Below are 15027 nucleotides of genomic sequence, written 5' to 3'. Positions count from 1 at the left end.
ACAAAAACATTGCAATTACACACATCTATGAGACCTCATTAGGTCTGTTGCAGTAGAGAACACACCCACACACAGTACATACGTACAAACACAAGTACACAGGCAAAAACAGACACAGTACACACATACATGAAAACATACACCTGTCACTGTGCACGTGTATGTGGTGCGTATACCTGGTGTATATTCCATCCAGGATGCTGAGCTGAGCTTGTGCCGCAGGGACATAGGAACCCAGCTGGAACATGATGCTGAGCAGAGCCACCTGGCGGATGTATGAGCTTTTACCCCCCATGTTAGGACCTGTTACTATCATGGCCCTCTGGCCCTCCCCCTAAGGTAGGAGTGGGTAGGAGAGGGGAAAGGGGAGGGGGGAGGATAGAAGAAGAAAAGAGGAGAGGGGGAGAGGAGATGGGAGGAGTTAGAGCAGGTGGTGTTTTTATTTTGCAGGTCAGTTAGGGAATGAAAGAGAGACGGAGAGGAGGATAGAAAGAGAGGAGGAGAGGGTGAGGTATTTGTATGCACTTCTGTAACTGAGTGTATGGTTTGAAAGCTTGGCTCCTCATCCTATTGGCCTGTGTTTCACAAGATCAAGCTGCACTCTCCTCTGTGCTGTGTGTGGGAGGTGTATGTGTACCTGCAAAAATGGTGTGTTTACTTGTTACTGTGTGTGTCTGTACCTGAAGCAGTGTGTCTGTGTTTAAGTAGGTGTGGACCTGCAGCTGTGTGTGTGTCACTGTGTGTGTGCGTGTACCTGCAACTGTGTGTGGTTGGGTACGTATTGGTGTAGTTCTCCGAGCAGCAGGTCTATGGAGGGGTGCCTGCCCTCCTTCACCACTATCTGCTGCTGCTCACTCAGCCTGGGCCTGAGACAGAACACACACATTGTTACATATACGCACACACTATTGGATGGTGCAGCAGGAGGAAAAGAGACAGTGAGAGAAAGAGGGAGACAAAAACAGAGAGACACTTGAAGGGAGCTTCAGAGCAGTGGGTGTCAGAGAGATGTTGGCATTCTCAGTGAGCTTGCTGCGCCAACCCACTCCTCCTCACATGCTGTCCCCTTCCCCCACACACAAACTCACACGGACATACACATATACACCTACACTCACACACACACATATACACTTACACACAGACTCACACCCGTGATCATCAATGTAAGAGGACATTACCTGCAGTAGACACACAATCACACACTCAGGCACATAACCTGTAGTTTACAGACACACATCACCTGCAGTAGTTCCCTTGCTTTGCCACCTCAGCCAATGAGAAGAGACAGTCCACGGTTGCTAGGTGACTAATAGCTTTTTTCATTGTGTGATAATACTCCCCAAACTGACTGTAGAGAAGGAGGGAGGGGGAGAAAGAATGAGAGAGAGAACAAGCAATAGAGAGTGAGAAAAACAGAAAGCGAGTGAGAGAGGTTGAGAAAAAGAAAAAGATAGAAAAACTGGACTGGACAGAATATTTAACAAGGAAATACTTTGGATTATTGAACATTATAGATTAGTAGAGCAGAAAGCAGTATGTGTATGTGTGTGTGTACACACTGCAGGAAGTTGGTCCACTCTGTCTGGCAGTCGAGCAGTAGCAGTTCTCTGAGCTGCAACAAAGTACGGTAGCGCTTCACTAAGAAGGGGGAGTGGTACCTGCTCACAGCTTTGGTACTGCAGGGGGGGCATACACAGCGGAAGGGGCATGATCAGACACAGGGGCAATGACATAATTAAACAGAAAAACAGAGTAATAGTACTGTGTGGTTGGAAACAAATTATGAAAATGTTCGATAGCGTATATGTTTTACCATATGTGTATGTGTGGAGGCGAATGCCTGCGTGTTTTTATTTCTGTGTGTGAGGGGTGGGGGATGAATCACCTGTTCATTTTGATCCAGTCAGATGGTACTACAGATGACATGGAGTTCTTCAACTCAATCAAGAACTGAGAGATGGGATGACGGAGGAAAGAAAGGAGGGTGAACAGAGGAGAATTTTCTGTTTAATGTTCCAATCAGCGACTACAGCTGATCAATTACCTGTCTGCCCCGTTTAGTAAGACATTTGTTGGGTAATGTATTGTCTGTGTTTTGAATACCCTATTTCTTCGAATAAACGCTGCAGCGTGTATTACACAATGATCATATTTGGTGCGGCGTTTATTCGAGGGTGGCGTTTAATTAGTAAGAGAGATTTAGAGAATTGCAGCTGCAGTGCGGCCATAGACAAACAAAGAATAGACAAGAAGGTCAAACACAAAGCCTAGTATAAAATTGAAGCCGTGCGTGTCTAAATTGTGTAGAAATCTGAAGCAGCATGCCGAAACGTTCTTACACTTCAGCTTTTAAACAGAAAGCTGTGCAGAAAGCACTCAACACCAGCAACAGATCTGTAGCACGCGAACTTAGGGTTGATGAAAGGAGAATTCGCCAGTGGTGAAGTCAGCTACCTCGCTATAGTAGGCTGTAGGCTACATGTAATTGTCGCTATTACATTATTATAATGTATAATTTGTTTTCAACCAATGTCATAATTTAGAATTATATAATTGCATTCAGTATTATTAAGTGAGTAAGAGTACAGTGCCTTTATTTTGAAGGCCTTTTGGAACGCTTGTGAGTGAGAGAGTCGACAAGCTAACAGCAAGCGAAGCACGCCGTGTTGCCAGGTCTGCGGTTTTCCCGCGGAATTGGGCTACTTTTGGTTCGGGTAGACCTATTTTGCATGCAAATTAAATGAATATCTTTACATAAAAATCCATATTTTAAATTAGATAATGTATTTATACCTAAATCCTACCAAACTGACTCCAGATCAGCACGTACACACACGCACTGTGCTCACGTGCCAAAAGACCGAAATATGCTACTCCGACATCCGTTTATGAGCGGTCGGACGGATACGGACGGATAGACTTTGTTTATTGTTCTCCGTAGGCTGTGGGTGCTGAAAACAATTCACCGCCAGAAGAGTAGGTGGCGCTGCACTGCGATGCTAGCTAGGTTATCGAAAGTCGGAGCAAATGTACAAATTAGCCGTTTCATCAATAAAATAAGCACATTTTCAGCAACTACACTGCCCATTTCTCGTCACATTTTAATTCAGATGCTAATTTACATGTACTGTTTAGCTGAAATATGAATAATAAAAACTTACAGCAATGGCGGTCAAAGGATTCTGTTCGTCTTGTTGGTCACGGCAACCCGGCCCTGACGCAGGCGGTTCTTAATAAGAAACCAATCACAGCAAAGGGGGTATCCGTAACTATACGAAATTACGTGGTAAATTCAGGTGGTGCACGTCGAGCTGTCTGGGGCTCTCCGAGGGCTCCCGGAGAGCTCGGAGAGGGCGTTCCACGTAGACGAGGGGCGTTCCCATGTGTCCGTTTTTTGTAAAACTAAGTAGCATAATTCGGCCTTAATACTAATACAGTCTCCTGAGAAAACCTCCTGAAAACTCCTTTTAATGCTGGTATACTAAACATTTGGTGTTACTTTGTAGATATTACAATACATTTGGAAATGATAGCAATGCTGTTGGACTTTAAAAGCAGTGTATATGGTTTGGCAGGAAAATATTTTGAGTTCTGATATTGTGCTGTTTTTTTTGGCAATTGGGCTGGTTTTGATTGGCAATTGGGCTGGTTTTGTCACACAGACCTGGCAACCCTGGAAGCACGGACCATTTAATGCTCCGATAAAAGTTTAAGGTTGTTATCAGATGTTAGCGATCTAAGGAAACCTTTATTCCCGAGGTATGTTGTTTTGTGTCTGTATTTTACTTTGGTTAACGTTATTTACATGCTGCGCATGTCATTGTATGTTCATATTAGGCTAATGTGGTCTTTATTTTCTCGTTATACTGTGGGTTTAGTTTTCACGGTGGATTTGGAGAAGAAGCTTCAAACCTGTAGCAAGAAAGCCACTTGTGTCTGCCAGTGCTTTGAGGGAATTATACACTTGTGATTTACTTGTACTGTAATAAAAACAATGTTTTAATTTAACCAATTAAATAACAGTTTTCTGATTTTTTTGGTGCAGCATTTACTCGAGGGCAGCGTTTATTTGAGGGAGGCGTTTAATCGAAGAAATACAGTACCTCTCCTTGTGCTGAACTGTGTAGTGTACTCAGTGTTTGCCACAGTTTGTTTAATCCCACAGTTTGTTTAACCCTGGGGGAAGGGGAATGCACATGGGATAATAGGATGCATATGTAAGACACTCATGGGCTTACATTCCACCCTTAAGAATACTTTTGTCCCTAGGTGTCTCACCCTAGGTAAGACACTGGGCGGACCACCCCCTGTATTTTTGTTTAGGGCACCTTGACTTTGTGCCAGATTAGACACACACGCCTTCACACACGAGTGCACCCACACAAACACACATACACATAGGTAGGTACCTCATGTCCAGAGACCGAGATGTAGTCCAGTGAGGGCGTTTTGAGTGTGAGCCGGACCTCCCTACGGTGGTCCAGTATGTCTGTCAGAACCTCCTGGATCTGCTGATGACGCTCTTGCAGCACTGGGAACCCAGTCAGATCTGAAAAAAGCTCCCTCTTATCCCCTGCCCTGCAACACAACCAGTAACAACCAGTAACACCCAGTACACAACCAGTACATACACATTCACACCCAACACACAACAAGTACATACCCAGTACACAACAAGTATACAAAGAGTAACAACCAGTACACACTCAGTACACAAGCAGTACCAACCAGTAACACCCAGTCACACAATATACACCCAGTACACAATCAGTAACAACCAGTGCACACAAGGTAACAATGGTTATGGAGATAACTTTAGTGGAGTGGAGCGGAGCCCCGTTGGTTTACCCCTAACGTTCACGTAGCCAATCACTGAAACACAAAAACACATGTGCCCCCTACATAAGAGGGCACCTGCAGTTCATTCGCCAAGAACTTATGAAAAACAGCCTGGTTGAATAGGATGAGCTGGGCTACCAATCCGATGGTGCTCTGCTCCACTCATATAACTGGAGCTATCTCCATAACCATCGTTCTATGGCATGGAGGTCTGCCCATAGGGGCTCTGCTCCTCCTGGTTTAGGCGGAGCGTGAGAGGCTAGATATACCCCCAGCGAGACCAGGTCCTAACACTCAGTGGAGCATCTGGAGGCACACTTCCCATGTTTCAAAGTCATGGTGACTGTCAACACAGAATAAATGCAGCGTATAGCGTCCCTCCCCCTTTTTGTACCTTCACAGCAACTGCGTAGCAGGAAAGTAGTGTTATACATCTGGAAGGGTTCTTCCCAAGGAAAGACCCAATATGAACTCAATAGGAGTCACCCTAAGAGGCCAGCCTGGGGTGACCGAACCGCTACACTGCCCCACCCCAGTTGTGCTGAGGACAAAGTGAGAGAAGGAGGGACATGATGTCCATCAGGTAGTAACGTACGAAGGGTGAAGGCGGTGAACATGATGCCATGTCATAAATCTCTTCATCTCTCATGCCACGGAGGATGGCCACCGAAGTTACCACTCCTCTAGTGGAATGAGCCCGAATGCGAGGTGGCATGGGACAGACATTCGCCTCATAAACTATAGCAATAGCGTTGCGGAGACAGTGGGAGACTGTGTAGACAGAGGTTTCCCAGCCTTCGATTTACCATAGCAGACCAGTAACTGGAGGGAAGATAAGTGTAATATATTATAGTATCGCGAAAGAGCTTGTACTGGACATAACCTATGCAACCGTTCCTCCTCAACTCCACTATGCAGAGGGGGAAAGAACACTCTCATTTGGCAGTGAGGGAAGCTAAACAACTGTAATCTGAGACTACAACACCAGTTCTCAGCTAATGACTCTGCTTTTGTCTGGAGAGGGCTCAGGCAGATCACCAACTACAAGCCCAGAGCCCCTCACTCCATTAACGACTCTCGCCTGTGCCAACGACAACAATGAGTTCTACTGTCGCTTTTAACAGTTGGATTGTCCTCACCCCCACCTGCCCAAACCAGAGGCCCACCCACCACAAAGACAACTCTTTCCATTCAGGAGGGAGAAGTCAACAGACTTTTCAAGAGGCAGAACCCCCGCAAAGCAGCTGGGTCAGATTGTGTCTCTCCGGCCACCCTGAAGCACTGTGCTGACCAGCTGTCTCCAGCTGTGGTCAGCAACATCTTCAACACCTCTCTGGAGACATGCCATGTGCCAGCCTGTTTCAAATCCTCCACCATCATCCCTGTGCCCAAAAAGCCAAGGCCAACAGGACTGAATAACTACAGACCCGTCGCCCTGACCTCTATGGTAATTAAGTCTTTTGAACGCCTGGTGCTGGCACACCTCAAATCTATCACAGACTCTCCTGGACCCCCTGCAGTTTGCCTACAGAGCTAACAGGTCTGTAGACAATGCAGACTACAGGTCGGAAGCTGACAACCTAGTGACCTGGTGCAGCCAGAATAACTTGGAGCTCAATGCACTTAACACAAGAAGCGCCAACCAGTGATGAGAAAAATGTGTTTGACTTCACACTCCATAAAATTCCAGGACCCTGCTTTGATGACTTTTCCTAGATATGTGTGTTTTATCACCCAGTATTATTACATTTTCAAAATGTTATTTTGAAATTACATTTTACAATTGCAAAACTGAATTGATTGTAGTCTGAAGATAATTTGATTACAGTTAAAAAAAAGTTGGTTTTTAATGAAAATTCCAAATGGCCGGACACACTGATGGCCGGTCCCCAAGATGGCGGACACGGGTCAATGTGAAATCTTTCGACTTGGTATGCCATGTAGAATCAGAAGAGACCAATCTTGTGATTTATGACAAAACTGTTCAGAAGATGTAAGCAAAAATTAGTATTTCGTATTACTTGACCAGTAGGTGGCGCGGCAAATCATGCTTGTGATGACATTTCCAAAGTTTCGTCTCCACACGGTAAATAATCTCAGAGTTATGGCCTCACATCCTCTTTGGCGTGCTCTTTGTCAAAATCGTTTGCGCGTTGTTCGTGAACGGTTTGACTTAGGAATACAATTTTGATGATTTTTTGTTGGCATAGTCTGAAGATGATCTAATACGATTTTCATGAAAATCGGAGCAATGGCCTGTGAGGAGTTCGAAAAAGTAGGTTTTTCAGAAAATACTAAATGGCGGAAAAACCTTCATGACGAAAATGATATCATAGGATCCATTTGAATTGTCTAGATATAAGGAATCCAATGATACCTCACTTTAGAAAATTGGTCTTACGGTTCAAAAGTTATGGGCGTAAACACACCTCCAACTTTGACCCCTAGGTGGCACTATACAGTGCTTGAGTGGTCGACATGAAACTTGGTGAAATTGATCAGTAGACTGTCTCCAATCAGTGTGCCAAATTTCAAAATCTTTTACTATATGGTTCTATGGGCTGCCATAGACTTCTATGGCTAAGTATAATAATAAAATAATAAAACTAACAAAAACAATAGGTGCCCTAGCAGCTTTGCTGCTTGGCCCCTAATGATATGACTTTGATAGTTTGGAACTATTTTGCAAATGGTAGGCTAAACCATTTATGAATATAGTAAGGTAGGCCTAATAAAAGGAGATGACAGCATGGGCGATGGCTGTTATGATCATTGGATTCACAATAGTATAACCGATCGTTCTTGAAGGCTTATAATAATAATTTGAGACACGGACAGCCTACAGGGCTCCATTTGGCCAGCCACACTTTATTGTCTCCAATCTCTTTGCAACGACTTCCTCCTTCACAATCAAAGTCCCACTTTTTGAATTCCTGCCTAACATTATAACAGCCCACTCAAAAAAATAGCTTACAATAGCATTTCTGAAATATTGAGAGGTATAAATGAGCAAATGAGCATTTTACAAACTCTTACATTTGGCTGCAATGAATATTGCCCATATTTTGTACAAAAAGTGCGTGAACGTAGTAATAAGCTAGGCTAAATGAAATGTATTCTTGAGCTGTAAAGTAGTCTTATCAGAATGGAATGCTTGGAATGATGGATATCTGGATTTAAGTAAGCTAGATGAACATTGAAAGGAACTGTTGAGACCAATCCATTGATTCACTCTGCGGTCAATCATTAGAAGGATATTCTGCCTTTCAAACAACCTAAAAGATGTTGTTTGGTTTACCAGCAAAGAAATATAATAATCCTGTGCACAATGCAATACCTGAGATTAGCCTTATTGTATTTACTCTGTCGATGTACAGGCAGTGTTTCCCCTAGGATTTTTTCAGGAGGGGCGGTAGACCAAACTTTTGCCTCCCATTTATTTTCAATGGAAGTCACAACAGGCCCCGCAAGTCAGTGAGATACCCGGCAGCGCGAACAGTTATTGTTTAGTTTTTTAGAAGTGTCAACGGAAGTGTTCCAGACCACTAGGGGCAGTGCAAAGTGGAATTAGTTGGGTTCCCACCCAGAGCTTGACATTAGCACCTGCCCACCCGCCAAATGCGTGTAGAATTTGGCTGTGGCGGGTAAAGCAGTCACTCTTACTAGCCACTGACGGAGAAGGTAAGTTTACATTTACATTTAGTCATTTAGCAGACGCTCTTATCCAGAGCGACTTAAAGTAAGTACAGGGACATTCCCCCCGAGGCAAGTAGGGTGAAGTTCCTTGCCCAAGGACACAACGTCAGTTGCATGACCGGGAATCGAACTGGCAACCTTCGGATTACTAGCCCGATTCCCTTACCGCTCAGCCACCTGACTCCCATGCCAAGTTGGAAGAAAGCTTGTCTAACATTTTTTATATTTACTCCAGAGAGGCTAGAACATTTGTAACTTTGTAAAACCACTAGCCACAGTGCCTGGTGAGCAAAATCTTTAATGTCAAGCGCTGTTCCCACCAAAATAAAAACAAACTTGTTGATAGCCGTTCAATTTGAAATCATTCCAACCAAGAACACAACTTACATTCACCAATTTAAGTTGGTTTTATTATATTTTAATTATAATCTTATGTTTTACAAAATGCACGCCCTCTCTTAGTTTGAGCGATGTTGTACTGCGTTATGTTCGATAGCAAACCTCAGGTACAGTCGAGTACAGATGCCCCTAGAGGTCTGGAGCACTTCTGTTGTGAGCAACTTGAAATGCAGCGTTTCTGCATATGTTGTTGTGTTTTGGGATGATGTTGTGGTGTGAACCAATACTGTTGTGTTGACACTTAATGTTGTGGTGTTGTAAGTTGATTGTTTTTTGAAATGCAGCATTTTTATAAATGTTTCGTTTTTGTTAATGTTGTTGTGTGCTTAGCTAATGTTGTTGTGTTGTGCACAACCCGTGAACAACACGCTGTGGATTTCACGTGTGCATGCTCTGTATAGTCTGGATGACAGCATCAGACAGACCTCTGCGTTCTAAGAGGGCCAAGCAATGAGAGGACCCCCGATCACTGAAAAGCTCTCCACCATGCCTCTGGCTTGAGAAAGTGAATCATTGCGTCGAGGAAGAGGCCCCGGCCCCCTTCTTCACCAGACTCATTAGTTCTGGGAACCAAGGGGTTCCAGGGCGGTAGGAGGCTATGAGACTTAACGACAGCCCACTTCGAGCTCTAGGAGGTTGATGTGGTGTGTCTTATACAGGTCCCTCTCTCCTCCTATTTAACCCTCTTGGCATTCCCTTACCCACCCGGTCTGGGACACATCCGTGAAGACCAGATAGTGGGATGCCACTCTGCCCATGGAGACTCCGCGAGCAATGAATGCGAGTCTCTCCAATGGGATAGATCAGTTCCGACGGAACGTAGTATCACCAGCAGCCTGCGACCAGGATCTAGTCGCAGCCAGGCAAACCACTTCTGCAGTAGGCGCATGTGTAGAAGGGCCAAGGGCACGACTACATGGGATGCAGCCATCATTCCCAGCAGGGACATCACCGACAGAGCGGTGACTGTGTGTGGGACTCATGGAACGCACGGATAGCCAAAACCAAGTCTCTCTCCATGGAGCTGCAAGTCTGGCTCTCATCTCTACTGTGTTTATCTATAAACCCAGGTAGGTAAACTGTTAAAACGGCCACGGTGCGCTCTTTTCCCAGTTGACAGCAAATCCGGGTGAGGTGACTCATCAGCGAGATTGTGTTCAGGATGGCCGTGTCCAGAGACCGAGCTAGAACCAGGTTGTCGAAGTACGCCAAGACGCGTATCCCTCTCCGTCGCATCAGTTCTATTGCCGCTTTCACACATTTAGAGAAGGTTTGAGGAGTCAGTGCGTAATCTAATGGTAGGCACATGTGCTCGTACACCTTTCCCTCGAAAGCGAAACACAGATATTTCCTGTGCTTTCATGTGACCGGCACATGGAAATATGTGTCCTTCAAATCCATGCTGAGCCCGAAGTCGCCCCTCTGTACGCAGCACAGAAGGTGCTTTGTCGTCAACATACAAAAGGGCCTTTTGGCCACACTTTTGTTTAAGAGTTGTAGGTCCAGAATGAGCTGCATGGAACTCTTCTTTGGAACAAGTAAGTATGGGGAGTACAGGCCAATGCAAAGTTCCCTCAGAATGGGAGCCACCGCTACCCTGTCCAGCAGGCTCACTATCTCGCTATTACGGAGAGCGTCCACCTTTACAGGACAGGGCAGTAGAGTCTCCCTCATGCCCTTGAAGGGAGGGGGAGCTTTTTCAAACAGCAGTGGCGGCAAATGGGGTTAACCTGAAAGGGCTGGGGCGGCATTGGATTAGGTAGCAGTGTGTGAGAAGGATTCGAAGGTGACGGGGTTCGATCTCCCTTTCCTTGGGACCCTTCGCTCAAAACCAACACATTGGAATCACTTGGAAAGCTTCTTTAGACAGGGATGTGGCTAACCCAGGTGTAACACCATGCATAAGATGGTTTTTAATGGAAAGAGTAGCTATGCCTCTTTTTAATCTTTATTACACAAACTATACACAGGACAGACGGTGGTGGGGACAGAAGACTTCGGTCCTGCCGACACTCACTTCCGCTACCTCCTCCATCCCTTGGAGATGTCTATATCAGGGCTAGGAGTCGGGGAACAGATTAACCACAGGGAAAGGTCTGGGATGGCAGCCGGCCAGGCTGAAGACGAGGGAGGTAGAAGAACCGGTGGCCGAGGGTTCGCCGTCCTCTTTAGAGAAGCTGGACCTGGTGCCGGCACCATCATCTGACAAGATGCAAGGGAATTGGACGGGAGAGCAAAGGCATCACTGGAGGGTCTCTCTCCCGCTGCCCAGACTCTGCCTCCATAGGGTCCTTGGGGGCATCGTCCGCAGCCAAACTATCTATATCGGAGATGAACGCGGAGACAACTGCCTCGAGGGACTCCTTCTCCCGGAAGAACGCAAGCAGTCTCTGCTGTTTTCCAAATGAGCGGCAAAAGCAGTTCAGACATTCCAAGGGGTATTCACCTTGGCTAGATGCGGGACGAGGCAGAATTTGTGCCCGTCCCTGTTGTTATCCAAGGGACAACACTGGCAGTGAGCCCTTAGAAGGGCGTTTGGTGGCAGTGGAATAGTCGACATGCTGCAAGGAAAGAAGCGGGTTGCTCATTTAGTCAACAAAATCTTTCTCTTTGAGATGCCGGCTTCCAATAGGAGCAGAATCTCTATGAGGCAGAGCTCCACGACAAAGAACAACCAGTACATACCCAGTACACACTAGTACACACCCAGTAATAACCAGGTCACACCCAGTAACAAACCAGTACACACCTAGGGAGTCAGGTGGCTGAGCGGTGAGGGAATCGGGCTAGTAATCTGAAGGTTGCTAGTTCAATTCCCAGTCATGCCAACTGACGTTGTGTCCTTGGGCAAGGCACTTCACCCTACTTGCCTCGGGGGGAATGTCCCTGTACTTACTGTAAGTCGCTCTGGATAAGAGCGTCTGCTAAATGACTAAATGTAAATGTAGTACACACCCAGTAACAAACCAGTACACACCCAGTAACAAACCAGTACACACCTAGTAACAACAAGCACTCAAGTCATAAATCAATCAGCTTTTACTCAAGTTAACAGCTTCAAAACAACCATCACCCACCATATACAAAGTTATTAGGAAACTACAAAAAGATACGTTCTTGTTGTGTAACTCTGCGCTCAAACAGGCCAAAGTCCTGTGTTGATGTCGCCGAGCTATTGCTTGCAGCAAGCTTATGGGCGTTGCTAACATAGTTTAGTGTGCTACAAATGTATTGACAGGAGATCTATAAAAGAAAATATATATATCATAAATATGATACATATATATTTACTTATGATATATTTATATTGCCTTTTCTATATTCATCATGGATTGCCATTATTGGGTGTGCTCAAGCCTTCGGCGAGAGCACAACCTTTGTTCTCTCACATATATTTATTATAAATTTATTATTATTTCTTTTCGCCCCCCTAAGGATCAGTCAATATTTGGACTACATACACAACGGCGGTGTCAAAAGGTTCGTCTTGGTAGCGATTGCGTTGGTTGTATTTTTATTTACGTTCCGTTGCATGGTTTAAGTAGAAATTGCGTTTTTGTGGTGAAAAGTGAAGCTAACGGTGGCTAATTTGCTAGCCACAGTCACTGACGTTACTAACGTCACTACGTCACTAACGTCACGAAAACACGCGTGACTACCTGTAGCAGAACATTCGTTTCACATCTGTTAACTTGGGGGATAGCTAGGCTAACTATAGCTTTACTGCAAGGCAGCTGCAGGAACGCCACAAGCAAAGAGGCCAGGGTGATAACTATTTACTCATTTTACTTTGTGATGTGAAACACAATTATGAAATGTAATGTACAATATTAGCTGATATTATTAAGGAAGTAGGCCCACATCTACTTTTGGAAACGGTAGTCTACTATTTCACTGAAGCATTAGCATCATGACATTAGCCTCTGTTGCCCGGGCAACAAATACTACAGTGGTCTATGATGCATCTGTTTTCAATCTTTAAAATAAACATTCCTCACAAATACATTTTCGTTGTAGGATTTATTATGACATTACATTACAAGTAAACGATTTGTGGGTGAAATTATCATTACCTGTGGTTTCAAACCAGTGTTGCTCACTGCAATGCTGTAGCCTACGCGAGACACTACAAAAACATCTACACAGCTGTAGGAAGTCAAACGGCGACAGAACATGTTCGGCACTCCCCTTACTTAATCAAAAGTCTATCTAACTACTAACCTGAACTTCATTGCCACAGCCTAAACGTTGCCAATCTGTTCATGAAAATAATTAATTTCAGCCTAAACCGTACAACGGAACGTTAAATCCAATTCAACCAACGCAATCACTACCAAGACGAACACAGCAGTAGTCTACTAGTAGTAGTACTGTACCGTAGTAGTACAATTTACCGGGGTAGCTTCTCCACACAGGGCTATATCGCATTTTGCGTTGTTACTGACAATGATTGCTACCAGTGAGCTTTTTATGAATGAGCGATTTTCCTCTAAATAAATGTCAAGCTTATTTACGTTTTGGGGGGCATATTTTCAGTTAGCAGATGGGACTGTCTGAATCGCGATTCCATCTTCTACTGCCGGGTAACGTCGTAGAATAATCTTCAAAGGGGGTTCTTTATTAATGAATGAATGCAATGAGTAGGCTACATGCCTGAAAATATCACGAGAAGGGAAAAACTTAAAATGACGTTTAAGTCATAGAGATTAGGTCCATTTTTACACCGGTCTGCCAAATTTATTCGTTTTGATTCAACGATGAGGCTGCCTCTTGCAGGGGAAATGAGAAGACATCTATTTCATTCTACACTTCACTCGTATTTTCAGTTGTAAATGAGCAGCAAAAAAAAATTCAGTTAAATCTATTTAATCTTTATAAATAATAAGTATGCATTTTCATATAAAATATACATAAATCAGTTGTAAAAATGTCATTCAAAAACGGACCCCTGTGCAACCGACGCAAGCAAGCACACCCTACAATTTCCCCAGAAATTGTACCCTCTCTAGTTAACATTGGTACTGTTCACGAGGAATTTTGACTAGCATCATTGAAATTTGCCATTAATTGATTAAACCTCAATATTCACCCCAAAAATCTGCGTCTGTGCATCATCTTTTTTTACATTAACGTCTGTGAATAGGGATGCGTATTGTTAAGATTTTAACGATTCCGACTCCTTATAAATTCCTGCTTATCAATTCGTTTCCTTATCGATTCTCTTATCGATGTTCCCCTCTACAGCCAACTAGGTCTGTGCGTCCTGCACCCCCCCCACACACACACTCGTTCTAAACAAATTTCTCAAACTGGCTTTGACTGGCTCTGAAATGAGCTAATACCTACCACCTCTAGGCCTCTTCAGGCCTCTGTTTTCAAAACAAAATCTAGTCGGAGATAGAAACTTTCAGTTTCCTTGTGTTCAAGCTTCTTTTACTCAACACCTGTAGGACTTACAGGGGTCCTAACAACAGGGGAAATAACTTCAGTGTCACCTTTCAAAAGAGACCATTTACATGCATGTACTCCAAATGGTTCAACAACAGCTTTCAATGTACTTTGGGTATGTCGTTTAGGCGTTTTCAGGCACATTTAACAGGACTATTAAAAGGTTAAACAATTAAAATGCTATGTTTAATAATGGATTAAAAATCGATATGCTCAGTTTAATAATGGGACACGCGAACGTTTGCTGATAACACACGCCGCCCCGATAACGTGAAATGATCAATAAGATCAATACTAATGGGAGACGAATGCCGGAGCTAAAATGTATGCTTCAAAACGACAGAAGATAACTAGATCGACTACACACAATAAAGGCAAATTGCTTCACACAGTAACAAGTGGTTGTGATCACTTTTGAGCAGTTTAGCTCTACCTTAGATAGTTAGAGATGAAGCACGAACGTTAGCTGCGCTGCTGCATGCATTGAACACATGACGTTCCAGTAACTTCATTCCATGCTGTGTGTTCAAATGCTTCTTCATATTTGTAGTATTTCCTCCCTTAGACGAAATAGACTTTTTACACGCGTTACAAGTGGCGTTGTTGTCATTTTGTCGTGTGAAATACAACCAAACTTTAGAA

The 15027-nt window shown here is 44.2% G+C and overlaps 1 protein-coding gene across 4 annotated transcripts in view; it reads right to left on the bottom strand.

Moving 5' to 3' along the window:
* The window catches only part of msh3 (mutS homolog 3 (E. coli)), a 61167-nt gene that overhangs the window by 19681 nt on the left and 26459 nt on the right, over nt 1–15027 (bottom strand). For 3 of the 4 annotated variants that reach the window (XR_010874759.1, XM_067227885.1, XM_067227886.1), the window contains exons 15-20: nt 4413–4581; nt 1889–1953; nt 1563–1679; nt 1244–1351; nt 755–866; nt 177–334 (exon numbers count right to left, since the gene is read on the bottom strand). Coding sequence is in view for 3 of the 4 variants with exons in the window: in XM_067227885.1 (XP_067083986.1) it covers nt 177–334; nt 755–866; nt 1244–1351; nt 1563–1679; nt 1889–1953; nt 4413–4581 (729 nt within the window). In the remaining variant the exon portion in view is untranslated. The remainder of the gene's footprint in view (nt 1–176; nt 335–754; nt 867–1243; nt 1352–1562; nt 1680–1888; nt 1954–4412; nt 4582–15027) is intronic. The other variant, XM_067227887.1, reaches the window with a different exon arrangement.

The sequence above is a fragment of the Osmerus mordax genome, chromosome 24 (assembly GCF_038355195.1).
Source record: "Osmerus mordax isolate fOsmMor3 chromosome 24, fOsmMor3.pri, whole genome shotgun sequence".
NCBI classification, from domain to species: Eukaryota; Metazoa; Chordata; class Actinopteri; order Osmeriformes; family Osmeridae; genus Osmerus; species Osmerus mordax.
This window is presented reverse-complemented; position numbering and strand designations above follow the sequence as displayed.